This window comes from Heterodontus francisci, chromosome 38 (genome assembly GCF_036365525.1).
Source record: "Heterodontus francisci isolate sHetFra1 chromosome 38, sHetFra1.hap1, whole genome shotgun sequence".
NCBI lineage: Eukaryota > Metazoa > Chordata > Chondrichthyes > Heterodontiformes > Heterodontidae > Heterodontus > Heterodontus francisci.
This window is the reverse complement of record NC_090408.1, coordinates 41,367,195-41,383,902: the sequence shown is the minus strand read 5'-3', so window position 1 is coordinate 41,383,902 and position 16,708 is coordinate 41,367,195. Positions and strand designations below refer to the sequence as shown.

General features: G+C 43.6%; 1 protein-coding gene across 2 annotated transcripts in view; it reads right to left on the bottom strand.

The window, feature by feature from the left end:
• The window catches only part of LOC137352565 (A disintegrin and metalloproteinase with thrombospondin motifs 7-like), a 190,888-nt gene that overhangs the window by 68,112 nt on the left and 106,068 nt on the right, over positions 1-16,708 (bottom strand). For both annotated transcript variants that reach the window (XM_068018208.1, XM_068018209.1), the window contains exons 14-16: positions 16,095-16,215; positions 6,635-6,879; positions 1,380-1,521 (exon numbers count right to left, since the gene is read on the bottom strand). In XM_068018208.1, coding sequence (XP_067874309.1) covers positions 1,380-1,521; positions 6,635-6,879; positions 16,095-16,215 — 508 coding nt within the window. The remainder of the gene's footprint in view (positions 1-1,379; positions 1,522-6,634; positions 6,880-16,094; positions 16,216-16,708) is intronic.

The window sequence follows — 16,708 nt, the reverse complement described above, 5'->3', positions numbered from 1 at the left end:
ACCGACACGGTCACAGGGAGAACTTGCAAACTCCGCACAGGCAGTACACAGAATCGAACCTGGGTCCCTGGAGCTAGGAGGCTGCGGTGCTAACCACTGCGCCACTGTGCTGCCCAAATTCTGAGTAAAGATTCTGCAAAGTTCGTCCTGTCCTCAGAACCCCAAAGGTAAAGCAAGCAAAACTCCAGAATGCCTGTCGCACTTTATTCCTGACATTACAGACTGGTTGCCTTCCTTGACTTGACTCTAAATCTTAAGCACCAAGTTACAGACAGCCTTTTTCCTCTGAAATGCGCGTGTTTCTGCTGTATTTTCCTGTGCCTCTCCTGCACATGTTCCAGTGTACAAACACAAAAAGCAGTAATGACCCGGTTTAATGAATGTACTGGGGAGAGGCTTCACACTGTACAAGACACAAGGTAGATCCCAAAACTCCCCTTCCAATGAAAAACCAATGTATCTTTTCTATAACAAACAACCCACTGATGAAATATCAGGACTTTGAAATGGGAGCGACTCTATAAAACATAATTTTGTTTGTAGATTTAAAAAAAGAACTCATTCCCTCCACAGAAGATCATGCTTTTGAGACCCACTCCAGACACCTGAGTACATCATCTAAGCTGACACCCTTGGTGCAGCACTGAGGAAGTGCTGCACTTTCAGAGGTGCCGCCTTTTGGTTGAGTCATTAAACTGAGGCCCGTCTGCCCTTTCAGGTGGATGCAAAAGATTCCATGGCACTGTTTTGAAGAACAGCAGTGTCTTGACCACTGTTTATCCCCTCAATCAACATTACTGAAAAAGAATTATCTGGTTATTATCACGCTGCATGTGGCTTCCTGCCGTGCACAAATTGGTTGCTGCGTTTTCTACAACAGTAACACACCAGGGCTCCTTAGACAGTACCTTCCAAACCCACAACCTCTACCACCTAGAAGGACAAGGGCAGCAAATGCATGGGAACACCACCACCTGCAAGTTCCCCTCCAAGTCACACACCATCCTCACTTGGAACTATATCACCGTTCCTTCACTGTCACTGGGTCAAAATCCTGGATCTCCCTTCCTAACAGCACTGTGGGTGTCCCTACCCCACATGGACTGCAGCGGTTCAAGAAGGCAGCTCACCACCAACTTCTCAAGGGCAATTAGGGATGGGCAATAAATGCAGGCCTAGCCATTGACGCCCACATCCCCATGAATGAATAAAAAAAAGTGACTATACTTCAGTAAGTAGTTCATTGGCTGTAAAGTGCTCTGGAGCATCCTGAGATGGTGCAAGGCGCTATATAAATGCAAGTCTTTCATTTTTTTTCCCTTTTCAAGAAGTCTGAGAATTAGCATTGGTTTATCCTGGGGAAATGTTGAGGTCCTTACCGCCCCCACAGGTTGCTGTGCACTCCGTCCACAAACCATAACGCCAGAAAAACTCTGGCGGCGGAATTTCATTCTCATGATCCAGGTCACGCCGAACTGTGTATTCGAAGCGCACCCCAGGGTTTGTCTCCTGAAACAGCAGCTGTTAAAAAAAATTAACAAAAAATTCTGTAAGTGTTTCCAACCGTAAACTGTGCTTTTTTTAAAAAAACGCAAATTGCTAAGCCTTTAGGGGAGGGAAGTCTAATGATTTAGACTGTAAGTGCTGTCTTCAACAAGGCATCAGCTGGAGCGCAAGAATTTCTGGACATTTCCTTAAAAGCAATAAGTATTGATCTGTCAATTATATCAATCGATCAGACTTGGGGATTAACGTGACTTAGTGGGTACCTCTCTCACCTCTGAGGCAGAAGATCCCATTCCAGAACATTGAGCATAAAACTCGAGGCTGAAACTGAGGGATGCTGCATTGTTGCAGGCACAATCCTTCAGATGAGACGTTAAACCAAGGTCCCATCTGCCCACTCAGTTTGGTTGGCATCCTTCCATTTACGAAAGATGATGGGCACGCAACAACAATCCATTTAGGTGGGGTGTCTTCTCTTGGTGCACCTTTGCTGATGGCTGTGAAGGCCAGTCCTTAAGAGGCAGGTTCTGTGAGAAGTGCCACACGTGAAGCTGCCAAGTGACGCTGTGAGTTGTTGTTTTTGTCATTGGTGCCAGTTGCCAAGCTGCTGTAGCCATTGATCGTCAAGGTAGTACACATGAGTCCACAGGATGTGTTGCCATTTCCCTCTTTCACCAGCTAGTGACTCCTAGGTGCAATAGTCAACATTTAGGGCCTTCATGTCATGTTTACAAGCATCCCTGAAGCGGAGCTTTGGGCTCCCCACTGGTCGTCTGGCCCCGACTACCTCACCATACAGAACGTCCTTGGGTATGTGACTGTCTTCCATCCTGCAGACATAAAAGATCCCATGGCACTATTTTGAAGAAGAGCAGCGGAGCTCTCCCCAGTGTCCTAACCAATATTTATCCCTCAACCGACATCACTAAAACAGATTATCTGGTCATGATTGCTGTTTGTGGAAGCTACGTTAAAGGAGCTCAAATAAATACAGTTGTTGTTGCTGCCTGTTAGTTTACACTTCGCTCCCTCATTCAGTCTGTGCTGATTTGGAACTTGTGTTGATTCAACTGTTTTCTGCAAAGTCTAGCAAAGAGACTAGAAGGTCTCTGAGACTTGCATGAGCTGAGGTAGATGATTACAGCTGAGGGTTGGATAGATGTAATTTCCCTCTGTATCCTTTTGTTAAGAGGGAAAAAAAGTAAAACATGCCCCTCTCCAGATTGATATCCAGTGACCCGTGCCCATGTGTTGAAATTTGCTTCTGAAAAGGATTCGGTCAGCAGTGATGCTTTCTGCAGTTGAGTAGCCTCTTTGTCTGAGGGAGAGGTGGGAAGTCACGCTTGAAGAGTTGTTCCTTAGGTTAGGAGGGTTGCTAGTGCTTGTGGGTCTCATACCCTAGCACAGATCAGTGCATTCAGAAGAGAGAGAGAAAGTTGGGCCAAAACACAAAGGTCTTTAATATGTTCAAACATCAGATCAGACAACAATTTACAAACACCAGTGGGAAAGAGCAGACCAACAATAAATCAGCCATAGAACAAGCCAGCAATTTGTGTTCCAATGATACTTGGCAACATCTGAGGTAGACATGCTGTTTCTTTCTCACAGTCGCATTAAAAGACAGGAGAGCCATATTCAACATGAGCAGACCTCACTACTGTCTCATTACAATTAATAATTTGGCAGAATATGTATTTTTACACCGGACACAACATAACATAAGAAATACGAGCAGCAATGGGCCATACAAAACACAAAAGGTTAGCATGCAGGTACAGCTAGTGAGTAGAAAGACAAATAGAATGCTAGCGTTTATTGTGAGGGGAATCCGAGTATAAGAGTGAGGAAGTTTTACTGCAGCTGTACAGTACCTTGGTGAGACCACATCTGGAGTACTGTGTACAGTATTGGTCTCCTTATTTGAAAAAGGATATAATTGCATTAGAAGCAGCTCAGAGAAGGTTCACTCGACTAATTCTGGGGATAAAGGGCTTATTTTATGAAGAAAGGTTGAACAGGTTGGGCCTATACCCAACGGAATTTCAAAGAATGAGAGGCGATCTTATCGAAACATCTCAGGTCCCAAGCGGACTTGATAGAGTGGATACCGGGAGGATGTTTCCTCTTGTGGGGGAGACTAGAACTAGGGGACACAGTTTAAGAATAAGAGGTTTCCCTTTTAAGACAGAGATGAGGAGAATTCTTTTTTCTCAAAAGGTTGTTAGTCCGTGGAATTCTCTTCCCCAGAAAACAGTGGAGGCTGGGTCATTGAATTTATTCAAGTATTGAATTAGATAGATTGTTGATAGACAAGGAAGTCAAAGGGGGCAGACAGGAATGTGGAGTTGAGACCACAACCAGATCAGCCATGATCTTATCGAATGGCAGAGCAGGCTCAAAGGGCTGAATGACTTACTCTTGCTCCTAATTCCTATGTTTCTATGTTCCTATATGAACCCTCGAGCCTTCTCCACCATTCAGTAAGATCATGGCTGACCTTCGACCTCATTTCCACTTTCCTGTCCTATCCCCATATCCCTGGATTCCCTTAGAGACCAAAAAAGACCCAACCCATTTCAGAGAGTCCTCAGAGATATGTTGAGCCTGTCAAAACAGTCAGTCTTCTGTTCATCGATAGGATCTGCCCTTGACTCCTTACACTTCATTTAACCCCTAACTTATGAGAACAGGTTCCACAGACTAGACCTATATTCCCTTAAGTATAGAATTAAGTATCTAATTGAGGTGTTTAACATGACTAAAAGATTTATTAGGGTAGATAGAGAGAAACTATTTCCTCTGGTGGGGTGAGTCCAGAACAAGGGGGCGGAACATTAAAATTCGAGCCAGGCCGTTCAGGGGTGATGTCAGGAAGCACTTCTTCACACAAAGGATCGTGGAAATCTGGAACTCTCTCCCCCAGAAAAGGTTGAGGCTGGGGTCAATTGAAAATTTCAAAATAGAGGTTGATAGATTTTTATTACGCAAGCGTAATGAGGGTTAAGGAACCAAGGTAAGTAGGTGGAATTAGGATACAGATCAGCCATGATTTAATTGAATGGCAACACAGACTCGAGGGGCTGAATGGCCTCCTCCTGTTCCTGTGTTCTTTACACACTAGGCTGGATCCAGGAAACTAACTGGCTTCTTGGGAGAGCCGATTTTGTAACTTTTTATTGATGCACTGTGATGTTCAAAGAAACAATATGTATCTATAATATATAAAAAAATTTATATCTGTGCTCACTTTCTGTTAACTGTTTCCATTATAAATTTCTGTGTCCATCTTTATAATACAAAATTGCCTATGTAAACAGGTCACACCATAATCACATACTCTCACCAGGGGTGGCAATGAAGTATCACCAGAGGCAGAGTGTGATTGGCAGTTTCCATTATGGTTGTAGACATAGGAATTTCTAATAGAAAAATAAAAAATGTATGATTTTAAAATGAGGGCTGAATGACAGGCAAAGAAATTATCTTCCAGCCTCTAGCAAATATTCACCTGAAAATGACATTCGGTCTTAACTCCCTTTGTACAGCACCACGGGAAATTGACTGGTAATATATTAAACACATATCAGGCACTCTGTCACCATGCTGTGACACAGTCACGCCGGCAGCTGCACACTTCATCCATAGATGGAACTTCATGAGTTCCAGAAATTGCAGATCCTTCTTCCTTAACCGACAGCAGCACTGATGCAGGCTCAGGAAATTTGCTTTGTCCTGACTTTCCATGGCCAGTGCCACAGGAAATCCACAAATTACATGAATCAAGTTACTCAAATATCAGAAATAGCTCAGTTGCTGCAATGTTGACTGCAACAACAACATCATCCATTTTTAATCAAAACCAGTCTTAATAGTTTAATTCTGCTCGGCCGATTGCCATTCATTGACGTCTGTTTCGACACCATCATGAGAACAGGATCAAACTTCACAGTGATGCCTCCACAGTCAAACAGCCCATTGTGTTGCCTCACACGTGAAGCACGGACACTTGGGTGAGCTGTAGGAGACTGCCTGGCACCCTTTGGAAACATAGTTAAGCAAAGGCTCAAACCTCTTCTAGACAGTATCTCATTTTTTATTTAAAGTTGTTCACAAACTGTTACAGTTTCTACTAAAACATTGTGTTCTGATGTTCTCAGGGTTCTTGTGGCCTCAGCTTTGAAATGGATGATCATGCATTCAGCATCGCTGTATATACAGACTACACCACAAGTTCTCTCCACCTACACTCATGCTTCCTCATTATCAACAAATTTCTGCTCCTGTTTAACCTCTATGCTTCAGAATCCCTGTTCCAACATCATACTAAGCGCCCCCACTCCCCTGTCTCCACTCCCTTGCAGTCAACATAAACCTCAAGGTTTATGTCTGGGACAAGACTCTCCATGGCAACAAAGAAAAAAAACTTGCCTTTATATAACTCGCAGGACCATCTCAAAAGAGTTTCACATGTATTGAGTTAGTGGAACAATGACTGCTGCGTAGGTGAAAGCAGCAGCTGTTTAACACAGAACAGGATGCAGGGCCAACCCAGTTTAATGAAATAAATGTTTTCTCTCTCTGCTGTCTATGTCGGGTCCCAAGTTTAATAAAGCATATGGGGGCATCCTGGACTTTATAAACAGAGGCATAGAGTACAAAAACTAGGAAGCTATGGTAAACTGTAGTATAAGGATGTGAAAGGTTAATACAGAAGACAGTGAGAGAGACCCCTCCCATTGTAAGAGTGATGATGCAACAGTCACGAGATAGGCTACCTAGAACAAAGGAAGATAGTTGTGGTTGTTGGAGGTCAATCATCTCAGCTCCAGGACATCACTGCAGGAGTTCCTCAGGGTAGTGTTCTAGGCCCAACCATCTTCAGCTGCTTCATCAATGACCTTCCTTTAATCATACATCCTTTTTATAAAATTACTCCACAGTAATTCACGTGTGCCCTAACCAAGGCTTGATACAAATTTAGCATAACTTCGCTTCTTTTCAGTTCTATCCCTCTAGTGATTGGTTTGCTTTTGTTATACCTTTTGTTATAGCCTTATTGACCTGGTTGCAATTTTTAGGGATCAACTGCACAACTCGCAAAACTTGAAAGGAAATACAGAATTACCTGAATCCACACTGGTTCCTTGGTAGGACCTGGTGATGTGAGGTTCTCCAGATTCCCATTTCTTTCATAGGTGAATGTTGTCCCAGCCACCTTGTAATCTCCATTCCACTGGATTATCCAGCCCCCATTTAAGAAATACTTCTCAGGGTCATCACTCCGCAAGGCTAGGAAGTTTCCTGCTTCTGCAACTTCCTCGATTCGAATCTCACGGGCACCTTCAGGAATCAGCCCAATGTCTACATAACCTACAGATAATCACACAGATAAGTCAAGGTGCAGGGTTAATCTGCTCATCCAGCGAGGGTTGCCACAGCCGGTTGGACATATTCCTGGAGATTTCATCATGACCTCCTGCCTCCATCAACCCCGTATAGTCAAACAGCCTTTCCCCCCCATTTCCAATATTCCTATAACCAATAAACAAAAGAGTTCAAATAAAATGAAAGATACACTTTTTTTTATCATTGCTCCCTGTGCTTCTTATCCTGAATTGCTCACAGTAGTGTCCAGGAGATTAATTTTCAATTCCTGGAGGGTCCAGTGCAATCCCGGAGGATTGACAATGCTACTTCTACCTCTCTACATTATCCAGAATGTTTGAGGGTTTGATCTTTCCTCCATGTTCTACCTCAAAACCAAACCCTTGCTGAGTTAGTTATCAAAGCCTTAAATGAATTGTGCTAGTATTTACTGCACCAGTAAGCCACTACTTGTGAACCAATCATTCATTAAACTAGTTTTAATGCATTCCTTCAATCCTGGCCTCTTGTGCATCCCCGACTTTCTTCGCTGCACCATTGGAGGCAATGACTTCAGATGTTTGGACCCCAAGCTCTGGAATACCCTCCCTAAATCTCTGTCTCTCCGCCTCTCTCTCCTCCTTTAAATGCTCCTCAAAACCTTCCTCTTCAACCAATCTTTCCGCCACCCATCCGAATGTTTTCTTCTTAGGCTTGGTGTCAATCTTTGGCTGATTACACTCCTGTGAAACACCTTGCGATGTTTTACTACATTTAAGGTGCTACAGAAATGTAAGTTGTTGTTGAAGTTATAGGTTTAATTCCTGGCTTTTTCAATTTATCTTGGCTAATACCTGTTCCCCAAACCCTCTTTGAGTTTCATAATGTATTGAGAGCAAGTGCTTTGTCAAGGCAAGGCATCCCTAACTCATTGAAGTGTGTTCAATTTGCTCACTGGACACAACAAGGCTATATAAAATTTCCCAGAGGCAGTGAAAATGTTTGCTTTGGGCATATCTGAGTGATAATAAATCTCTGTCTGCAGAGGTCTGCACCTCTTAAAAGAGGTGGCTAATGAGGTAGTAGATGCGTTGGTGTTAATTTTTCAAACTTCACTAGATTCTGGAAAAGTTCCATCAGACTGGAAAGTGGCAAATATAACCCCTCTATTCAAGAAGAGGGGAGACAGAAAACAGGTAACTATAGGCCAGTTAGCTTGACATCTGTCATGGGGAAGGTGTTAGAATTGATCATTAAGGAGGCTATAGCTGGGCACTTAGAAAAACTCAAGGTAATCGGGAATAGGCAGCATGGTTTTGTGAAAGGGAAATCATGTTTACCCAACTTATTGGAGTTCGTTGAAGGAGTAACATGTGCTGTGGATAAAGGGGAGCCCATTGACGTACTGTACTTGGATTTCCAGAAAGCATTTGACAAGGTGCCACATAAAAGGTTATTGCGCAAAGTAGGAGCTCATGGTGTAGTGGGTAACATATTAGCATGGATAGAAGATTGGCTGACTGGCAGAAAACAGAGAGTATGCATAAATGGGTCCTTGTCTGATTTGCAGGATGTGATGAGTGGAGTCCAACAGGGGTCTGTGCTGGGGCCTCAACTTTTTACAATTTATATCAATGACTTAGATGAGGGGATGACACAAAGATAGGTAGGAAAGTATGTTGTGAAGAGGACATAAGGAGGTTGCAGACTGGTATAGATAGGTTGAGCGAGTGGACAAAAATCTGGCAGATGGAGTGTAATGTGGGAAAATGTGAAGTTGTTCACTTTTGCAGGGAGAATAAAAAAGCAGAGTATTACTTAAACAGAGAATGACTGCAGAATTCCAAGGTGCAGAGGGATCTAGGTGTTCTAATGCATGAGTCACAAAAAGTTAACATGCAGGTACAGCAAGTAATAAAGAAGGCTAATGGAATGCAATCCTTTATTATGACAGGAATTGAAAATAAAGAACAAAGAACAAAGAACAGTACAGCACAGGAACAGGCTATTCGGCCCTCCAAGCCTGCGCTGATCTTGATGCCTGTCTAAACTAAAACCTTCTGCACATCCGGAGTCTGTATCCCTCTATTCCCATCCTATTTATGTATTTGTCAAGATGCCTCTTAAACGTCGCTATCGTACCTGCTTCCACCACCTCCCCCGGCAGCAGTAAGGATGTTATGCTTCAGTTATACAGGGCATGGGTGAGATCACATCTCGAATACTGTGTGCAGTTTTGGTCTCCTTATTTAAGGAAAAGTGTAAATACGTTGGAGGCAGTTCAGAGGAGGTTTACTAGATTGAAACCTGGAATGAGCAGGTTGTCTTATGAGGAAAAGTTGGACAGACTGGGCTTGTTTTCACTGGAGTTTAGAAGAGTGAGGGGAGACTTGATTGAAATGTATAAGATCCTGAACGGTCTTGACAAGGTGGATGTGGAAAGGATGTTTCCTCTTGTGGGTGAGTCCAGAATGAGGGGGCACTATTTTAAAATTAGGAGTCGTCCTTTTAGGACAGAGATGAGGAGAAATTTTTTCTCTCAGAGGATTGTGCGACTTTGGAACTCTCTGCCTTAGAAAGTGGTGGAGGCTGGTTCATTGAATATTTTTAAGGTGGAGGTAGTTAGATTCTTGTTAGGCAAGGGAATCAAAGGTTATCAGGAGTAGATGGGAGTGTGGAACTCGAGACACAAACCAATCAGCCATGATCTTATTGAATGGCAGAGCAGGCTCGAATGGCCTACTCCTGCTCCTAATTCATAAGTTTGTATGCTCATATGTAAATGACTTTTCCCAATCATATGGTGGATTTAGTTGATGTCCTGTGCAGCTGAAAATGTGGAATCAAGACCATCATGTGTGGCCTTCAGATGAGGTGGGATTGCATTGCAGGAGATAATAACAACAGGATTTTTTTTTTTAGAGATACAGCACTGAAACAGGCCCTTCGGCCCACCGAGTCTGTGCCGACCATCAACCACCCATTTATACTGATCCTACACTAATTCCATATTCCTACTACATCCCCACCTGACCCTATATTTCCCATCACCTAGCTATACTAGGGGCAATTTATAATGGCCAATTAACCTATCAACCAGCAAGTCTTTGGCATGTGGGGGGAAACCGGAGCACCCGGAGGAAACCCACGCAGACACAGGGAGAACTTGCAAACTCCACACAGGCAGTACCCAGAATTGAACCCGGGTCGCTGGAGCTGTGAGGCTACGGTGCTAACCACTGCGCCACTGTGCCGCCCCAAATCCTTAAATAAGGATGCACAGACGTAATTTAATCCTCATTTTAACCTGACAATTTCTATTCTTATTTTTATATTTCCATTATAAATTCCTATGTCCACATTTATAATGGAAATTGCCTGTATAAACGTGTCACATTGTAATTCCAGCCTCCCGCCAGTGGTGGTGCAATACTGCCTCCACTGGGGGAAGAGTGTAATTACAGCATGACACTTTGACAGACGGTTTCCATTGATAAATATGGATACAGGAATTTACAATGGAAAAAGTTGACAGGAAGTGTATACAGTTGTAAGGTTTTTTAAATATATTATGTAGATAGTTGTAAAAGCAACATGATATACAAATCTATTCCTCAAGATTATACAGTAGATCTCGCACTATTTATTTTTGTTGTGAATGGTAGTGCATTCATCAATGACTAAATCATGAGCCAATTTTGGAACTCTACCAAATGAGTGAAATAAAGATGGTACAAAACTCCTGAGGAGATGAGGGGATAAAAACAGAAAGTGCTGGAAATACACAGCAGGTCTGGCAGCATCTATGAAGAGAGAAACAGAGTTAATGTTTCAGGTCCATGAACTTTCTTGAGAACAGGTGAGGAGAATTGTTTTTACGCAGTGAGTGCTTATGATCTGGAACATGCTCCCTGAAACGGTGGTGCAAACAGATTCAGGAGTAACTTTCAAAAGGGAATTGGATAAATATTTGAAGGGGAGAAATTTGCAGGGCTTTGGGGAAAGGGAATGGGAATGGGACTAACTGTATAGCTCTTTCAAAGAGCCAGAACAGGCACGATGAGACAAATGGCCTCCTTTAGTGCTGTTTCATTCTATGATTCTACAATTCTGAGAGACAATACGCTGTTTGTAAACATATTGACTTAATTTTCTTTGTAAAATTATGAATTACAACCAAAACACTTGAGTTTTGTTGAGTGGCATTCACTGGAATGTAACTTAGATCTGCTGAGTGCTGATGGAATTTAAGATGTTTGTGTCTTTTTGCAGAGCATTTAGAAGTTGAGGACATATTGTGGCCACATGTCGCATATCTAGTCTTGAAATAGGAAGCCAACTCCACCAGGGAGTCAAGATACAGTAGAAGGGGTTTAATTGGGACAGCTCAGTAGAAAGCAATCTGTCCCGACTAACCAACCGTAATACCAAACAGAATCTCTCTCAACTTGTCCTGCCATCGACAAAGATTTGTGAAAAGTGAATGCCCAAATTTCTCTATCCCTACTCCCACTTTAAAATTGAACCATTTAGTTTATACTGCCTCTTCTCATTGTTCCTTCCAAAATTATAAACTGAATTATTGTCCTTATATGGAGTTAGTTTAAACTTTTGGTATAAACAGGTAATGGCAATGCAAAAATAACGAACCATGAGGAGAATTGGGATGGTTCAGATAATCTAAATACCAAATTCAGAAGTCTAATGCACTAGAGTGCCCCACCTACATCTCCAGTGTGTGGCTGTAAGTAATATTTTAAGGGTATGCTTAAGTACTAATACATGTCCTAAATACTTAATAAATTTACAAATATTTGACCTCAACAGTTTAAGAGGCTGATTGATTTTGAGGAAGAGCTGGAATGTCTAGTCAGAAATAAATCTCTCCTCTCTCATGCTGTGGAATTATACCCACTAAAAATTGATGGAGGACTGGTCAAACTGACTTTGCGTTGGACCCTAACAACTGCATTCGCCTGGGCTGGATCTGGACAGGGTTACAGGGAGACCAGTTCTGGTGCTCAAAGCCGAGCATCTGATTTTCTTGGCAGATAATAACTTAGATTTGGAAATTCACTTCCTACTTGCTTTTTGAAAGCCAATTTTCCTCCTATTGTGATCGACTGAATTTTATTTAAGAGTCACCATTTAGATGCCAAATCAATTAGGTGCTCCTGTGAAAATTGTTCAGAGCTTCAGATGCAGTCACCTCTACGTCTGCTCTGCTGGAGTGAATAATTGCCACTTTCAATCAGCATTAACTTAAGAATAAGCAAAACATTCAGATCTTTCTCACACTGCTACAAACTAGACAAATCTAGGTTTGATCTTACAACGAAAACAAATCAGAGGTGTCAGCTTCAGGGGACAAACTCAATTTCAAAAGTGTTCTCTTTTCAAGTTTGTCTGTGATCAACATGTGTGATAATTTTAAAAAAAATCAATACTCACAAACAGAACCATCTACCCAGTCTTCTTAACCTTTTATATTGCTACATTGTGCAAATATCCAGATGTTAACACCGTGGGCTGAATGTTTAGTCCCTGATGCGGGCGGGCACTGGGGTGAGTGCGGAATTTTACGTCACCGGCTGGTGTGCTAGTTTCACAACTCCATCCCATTTTCCCATAGTGGGATGCGGGGGGTGTGGGGGGGGGGGGGGGGGTGCATGGTGGGCCGCAGCGATTAACCCACCTCCAACACCCCACAAGCAGCAGGTAGCTAATTGAGGCACTTAAAGGCCTATTAAGGCCTATTGTCAAAGGCGCCTCCAGCTTGGTGCCTCTCCCTCATTTACCTGCCATGGCACCCTGCTATTGGCCCTTTAACTGGATGGCTTTAACTGGATGGTGAGCATGCTCTCTGGCCATTAACTAGCCAAATCTGGGAAAATCACAGGTGAGTGACTGCTCCCCATACAATGTGACCTTCTGACCCCCATTTGAGCCTGACGGCAGGGTCCTGAGGCCCACAGGGAAAATCCTGCCCTGCATTTTCCCTTTTCTGAAGTTGGAGTTGAGACACACCTGGTGGGACTGCGTAGAGAGAGCTGTACCTTTAATCATTGTCATGCTGTATCTGACCTGGAGAGCTTGACCCCGCCCCCCCCCCCCCCCCCCACCACACAGGGTGACAGTCTGTTCCCTCGCTCGGTATCAAACACCTTCATCAGCACAAAAAACCAAATCCACCAATGTTGCAGCGAGTTATGCCCAACCTACGATATTAGACATGGCGGCATGGTGGTATAGGAATGGGTGTGTTTAAATGGGTTCTAAATTACAGAGTGAGCTTTATCAGACAGTCCTAAGCAACTCTGAAAGGGAAGTTATCACAGTTGTGTCCACTATTCAGAAGACATTTGACCTGGATGCAAACTGGGACAATGAGGGTGAAATGCATCCTGGGTGAGAGCACAATGCGGGCAATAATGAATCAGCAGTCGGTTTTATTCACCATCTAATCCACTATTCCTTATTTTACTCTCCATCTGATTCTCTATCGCCCATTTACACGCCTGTTTTACATTCCACCCAAGAAGATTTTCACCCTGGATGGTTTGTTCTAGCCTTGTGCCACCCTTTTCCTTTACAGATATGCACTTCCCACTTTGCTATAATATGCTTCACCAACGAGTCTTATTCAGGTTAGGGACTTGGGCAGAGGGAGCAGATTTCTGATGTGTTGATTAATACTTTCAGGATTATAGTAGCTCACTCCAAACCAACAGTAAACCAGCTTTATTTAAGTTCATTCCTAACGAATGAAGGAATGTCATTTTTTTTGCAAATCATACAAACACCAATTATACACTGACTCCCATCAGGGATGGTTTCCTAATATTAATCCCTCTGGTACCATCCCCACACAGTCATTCTTCTCATTTCAGTTGAGACATTGTTGGGGATGAAATTAGTCTTGGAAAAGAATTAACTCCAATGGAGAAGAACATGGAATGCAAGTCAAGCTGCCAATTCGCTCTGTCCCATTTTATCATTGCCAACACACTTCACAACAGGTGAAACTGGAACTAACTTTTCTCCTTTCAGAGTTGCTGAGGGTGTGCTGCCCTTTACTGCCACAACTGGCTTATTCAACACACTGTCGGGACTAAGCTTGAATTCTTGCTGCTTTGTCTGCCTCCAGCTACTCACTGCCCTAAATGACGGAACCATCAGAAGAACTGAATGCTTTTTGTTTTGGATCCTGTATGGTCATAGGAACAGGTGAAGGCTATTTAATCCCTTAGCCTGTTCTGCCATTCAGTATCATGGCTGATCTTACTCATAGGTACATCCACCTGCCTTGGATCCATAACCTAGATACCCTTGTCCATCAATCTCGGATTTATTAATTGACTTCCAGCATCTATTGCTTTTTGCAGGAGAGAGTTCCATACGTCTCCCACCCATTGTGTGAGGAATTGTTTCTTAACTTCTCTCCTGAATGGCCTGCCTCTGATTTTATGAATATGGCCCCTTTCCCTAGACTCTCTCACCAGCAGGAAAAGTTTCTCTCCATTTACCTATCAATTCCTTTCAAATTTCTAAACACCTCAATCAAATTGCACCTGAACCTTATATTCTTGGGAATACCAGCCTAGTTTATGTAACTTCTCCTCATAATCCAACCCTTGGAGACCTGGTAACATTCTGGTAATCTTATGTTTGGTGCACGGTTGTGGGTTAATTTGCATATCAGAGCTGTGGTTAACCTGGCCTGTCCCTTTAAGGCCACGATCAGATACTCCTTATGGGGAAGAGATCTAAACATGAACTTGAGAAGGGTAATAGCTGTGTGCCAGAGCCAAGAAATGAATGAATGTCATTGAGATTCAAAACAATATTGAGACTGGGTTTGGGGAAACAAACATCCAAAACTCTGCTGTCCGTATCCCAACTCGCACCAACTCCCGTTCACCCATTGCCCTCTGTGCTCACTGACTTATATTGACTCCTAGGTCAGAACTTTATGCTCCCCCCACTGCCCCCCCGTGGTGAGTATGGAGGTGGGGGCAGCACCCGATCGGGCGGGATGGGGACCCCTCCGCTTTCCCACCTCCACCCCAATTAAGTCTGTGGCGAGAATACCAGTGGACGGCCTTCCTGTGCCTCGCCACCAATTGAAACCCTTAAGTAGGCAATTAATGCCCAGTCAATGGCCTCTCCCCACTGCTGCCGGTATTAGCCTGGTGGCGGGCGGGCCTTTCACCACACAGGGAGACAACAAGCAAGCCTGTGCGGGTTGTTTGTCATCTCCCGGGGGATGGGGGAGGGGAGGGGCAGTGGGGGGGGGTGGTGGTGGGTGTTTAAAGGCACTCACTGCCTGATTGACAGACCCGCCATCAGGAAGGGGGGGGGCCTGCTGAGAGCCACTCCCCTGCCCTTGCTGTTGAACCCCCTACAACCCCCCTGCCACAAGAATCCCACAGCGCGAAACCCCTCCCGCCATCACCCACCGGCAGCTCTTAGCAGGCGGGACTTCCGTTGTCAGGGTCCTTAATCCTGGGGAAGGCCCACTGCTGCCCAGTTAAGTGCCTGATTGGCATATAATGCAGCGGGCTTTCCCGAAAAGAAGCAACGCGGGGCTCACACTGGCACTTCAGCCAGCAGGTGAGACCTTGCTGCCTCCATTAAATACCAGCTGATGTCTCTGAATGCCTCTGTTTAAAAATTCTCATCCTTGTCTTCAAATCCCTTCATGTCCTCGTCCCTCCCAGCTCTGTAACAACCTCCAGCCCTACAAACCAACCAGAAATCAGCACTACATCATGTGAGGCCTCCTGAGCATTCCTCACTTCCTTTGCCCCATCATTGGCGCCCAGGCCTTCAGCTGTCTGGACCCTAAGTTCTGGAATTTTCTCCCTAAACCTCTGCACCACTCTCTCCTCCTTTAAGGTGATCCTTAAAACCTACCTCTTTGACCAAGCTTTGATCACCTGTCCTAATAGAAATTGGATGAGCACTTGAAGGAAATAAACTTGCAGGGCTACGGGGATAGAGCAGGAGTGCTCTACAGAGCTGGCATGGACTCGATGGGCTGAATGACCTCCTTCTGTGCCAAACTGTCTCTACCATTCTAGAACTCTAATATCTCTATTCGGCTCGTTGGTAAATTCTGTCTGATTACACTCCTGTGAAGTGCCGTGGAACGTTTCACCAGGTGAAAGGTGCTACGAAGAATACAAGTTATTATTGTTGAAAGCACAGAACAATCTTACCCAGTCCTTCACTTTTATCGAATGTCTTCTTTACTGTCTCACAGGTGGATCCATTCCCCTGACAGACTCCGCAGCGATCTTCCAGAGCATTGGAGTCAATTTCATAATCGCAACCTACATTCTGAAACAGAATATCTGAGTCAGCGTTTGCCCTCGGGCACCTCGCTCTCTTGAGTTTTATATTGACAAGTTTTTTCATCAAAAACAACTCAACTGCTGGCTGTTGTTGTAATGATCAAATTTAATTAACTTGGACCTAAACTATTTGTTCTTATACAGACTTATAACAAACCTTACTACATTTTATCATTTACATTTCATTCATTTAAAGTTTAATTTTTCCACTCAAAGTAATTCTACACACTTAGAAGTAGGGTAGGATTTCACCCTTCTCATCAGTCAGATTATGATACTCTAACAGGTCTCTGTTATTCACTGATTAAAATCTGAATCAAACAATTCTTCACGAAGTATCCTGCTTTAATTAAATTCTACAGAGATAGAATCAGCTGAGTGATTGATTCCTGAGCTCACACCACTAAACACATCATCCTGACGTGGAACTATATCGCCGTTCACTTCATTGTTGCTGGGTCAAAATCCTGGAACGATCT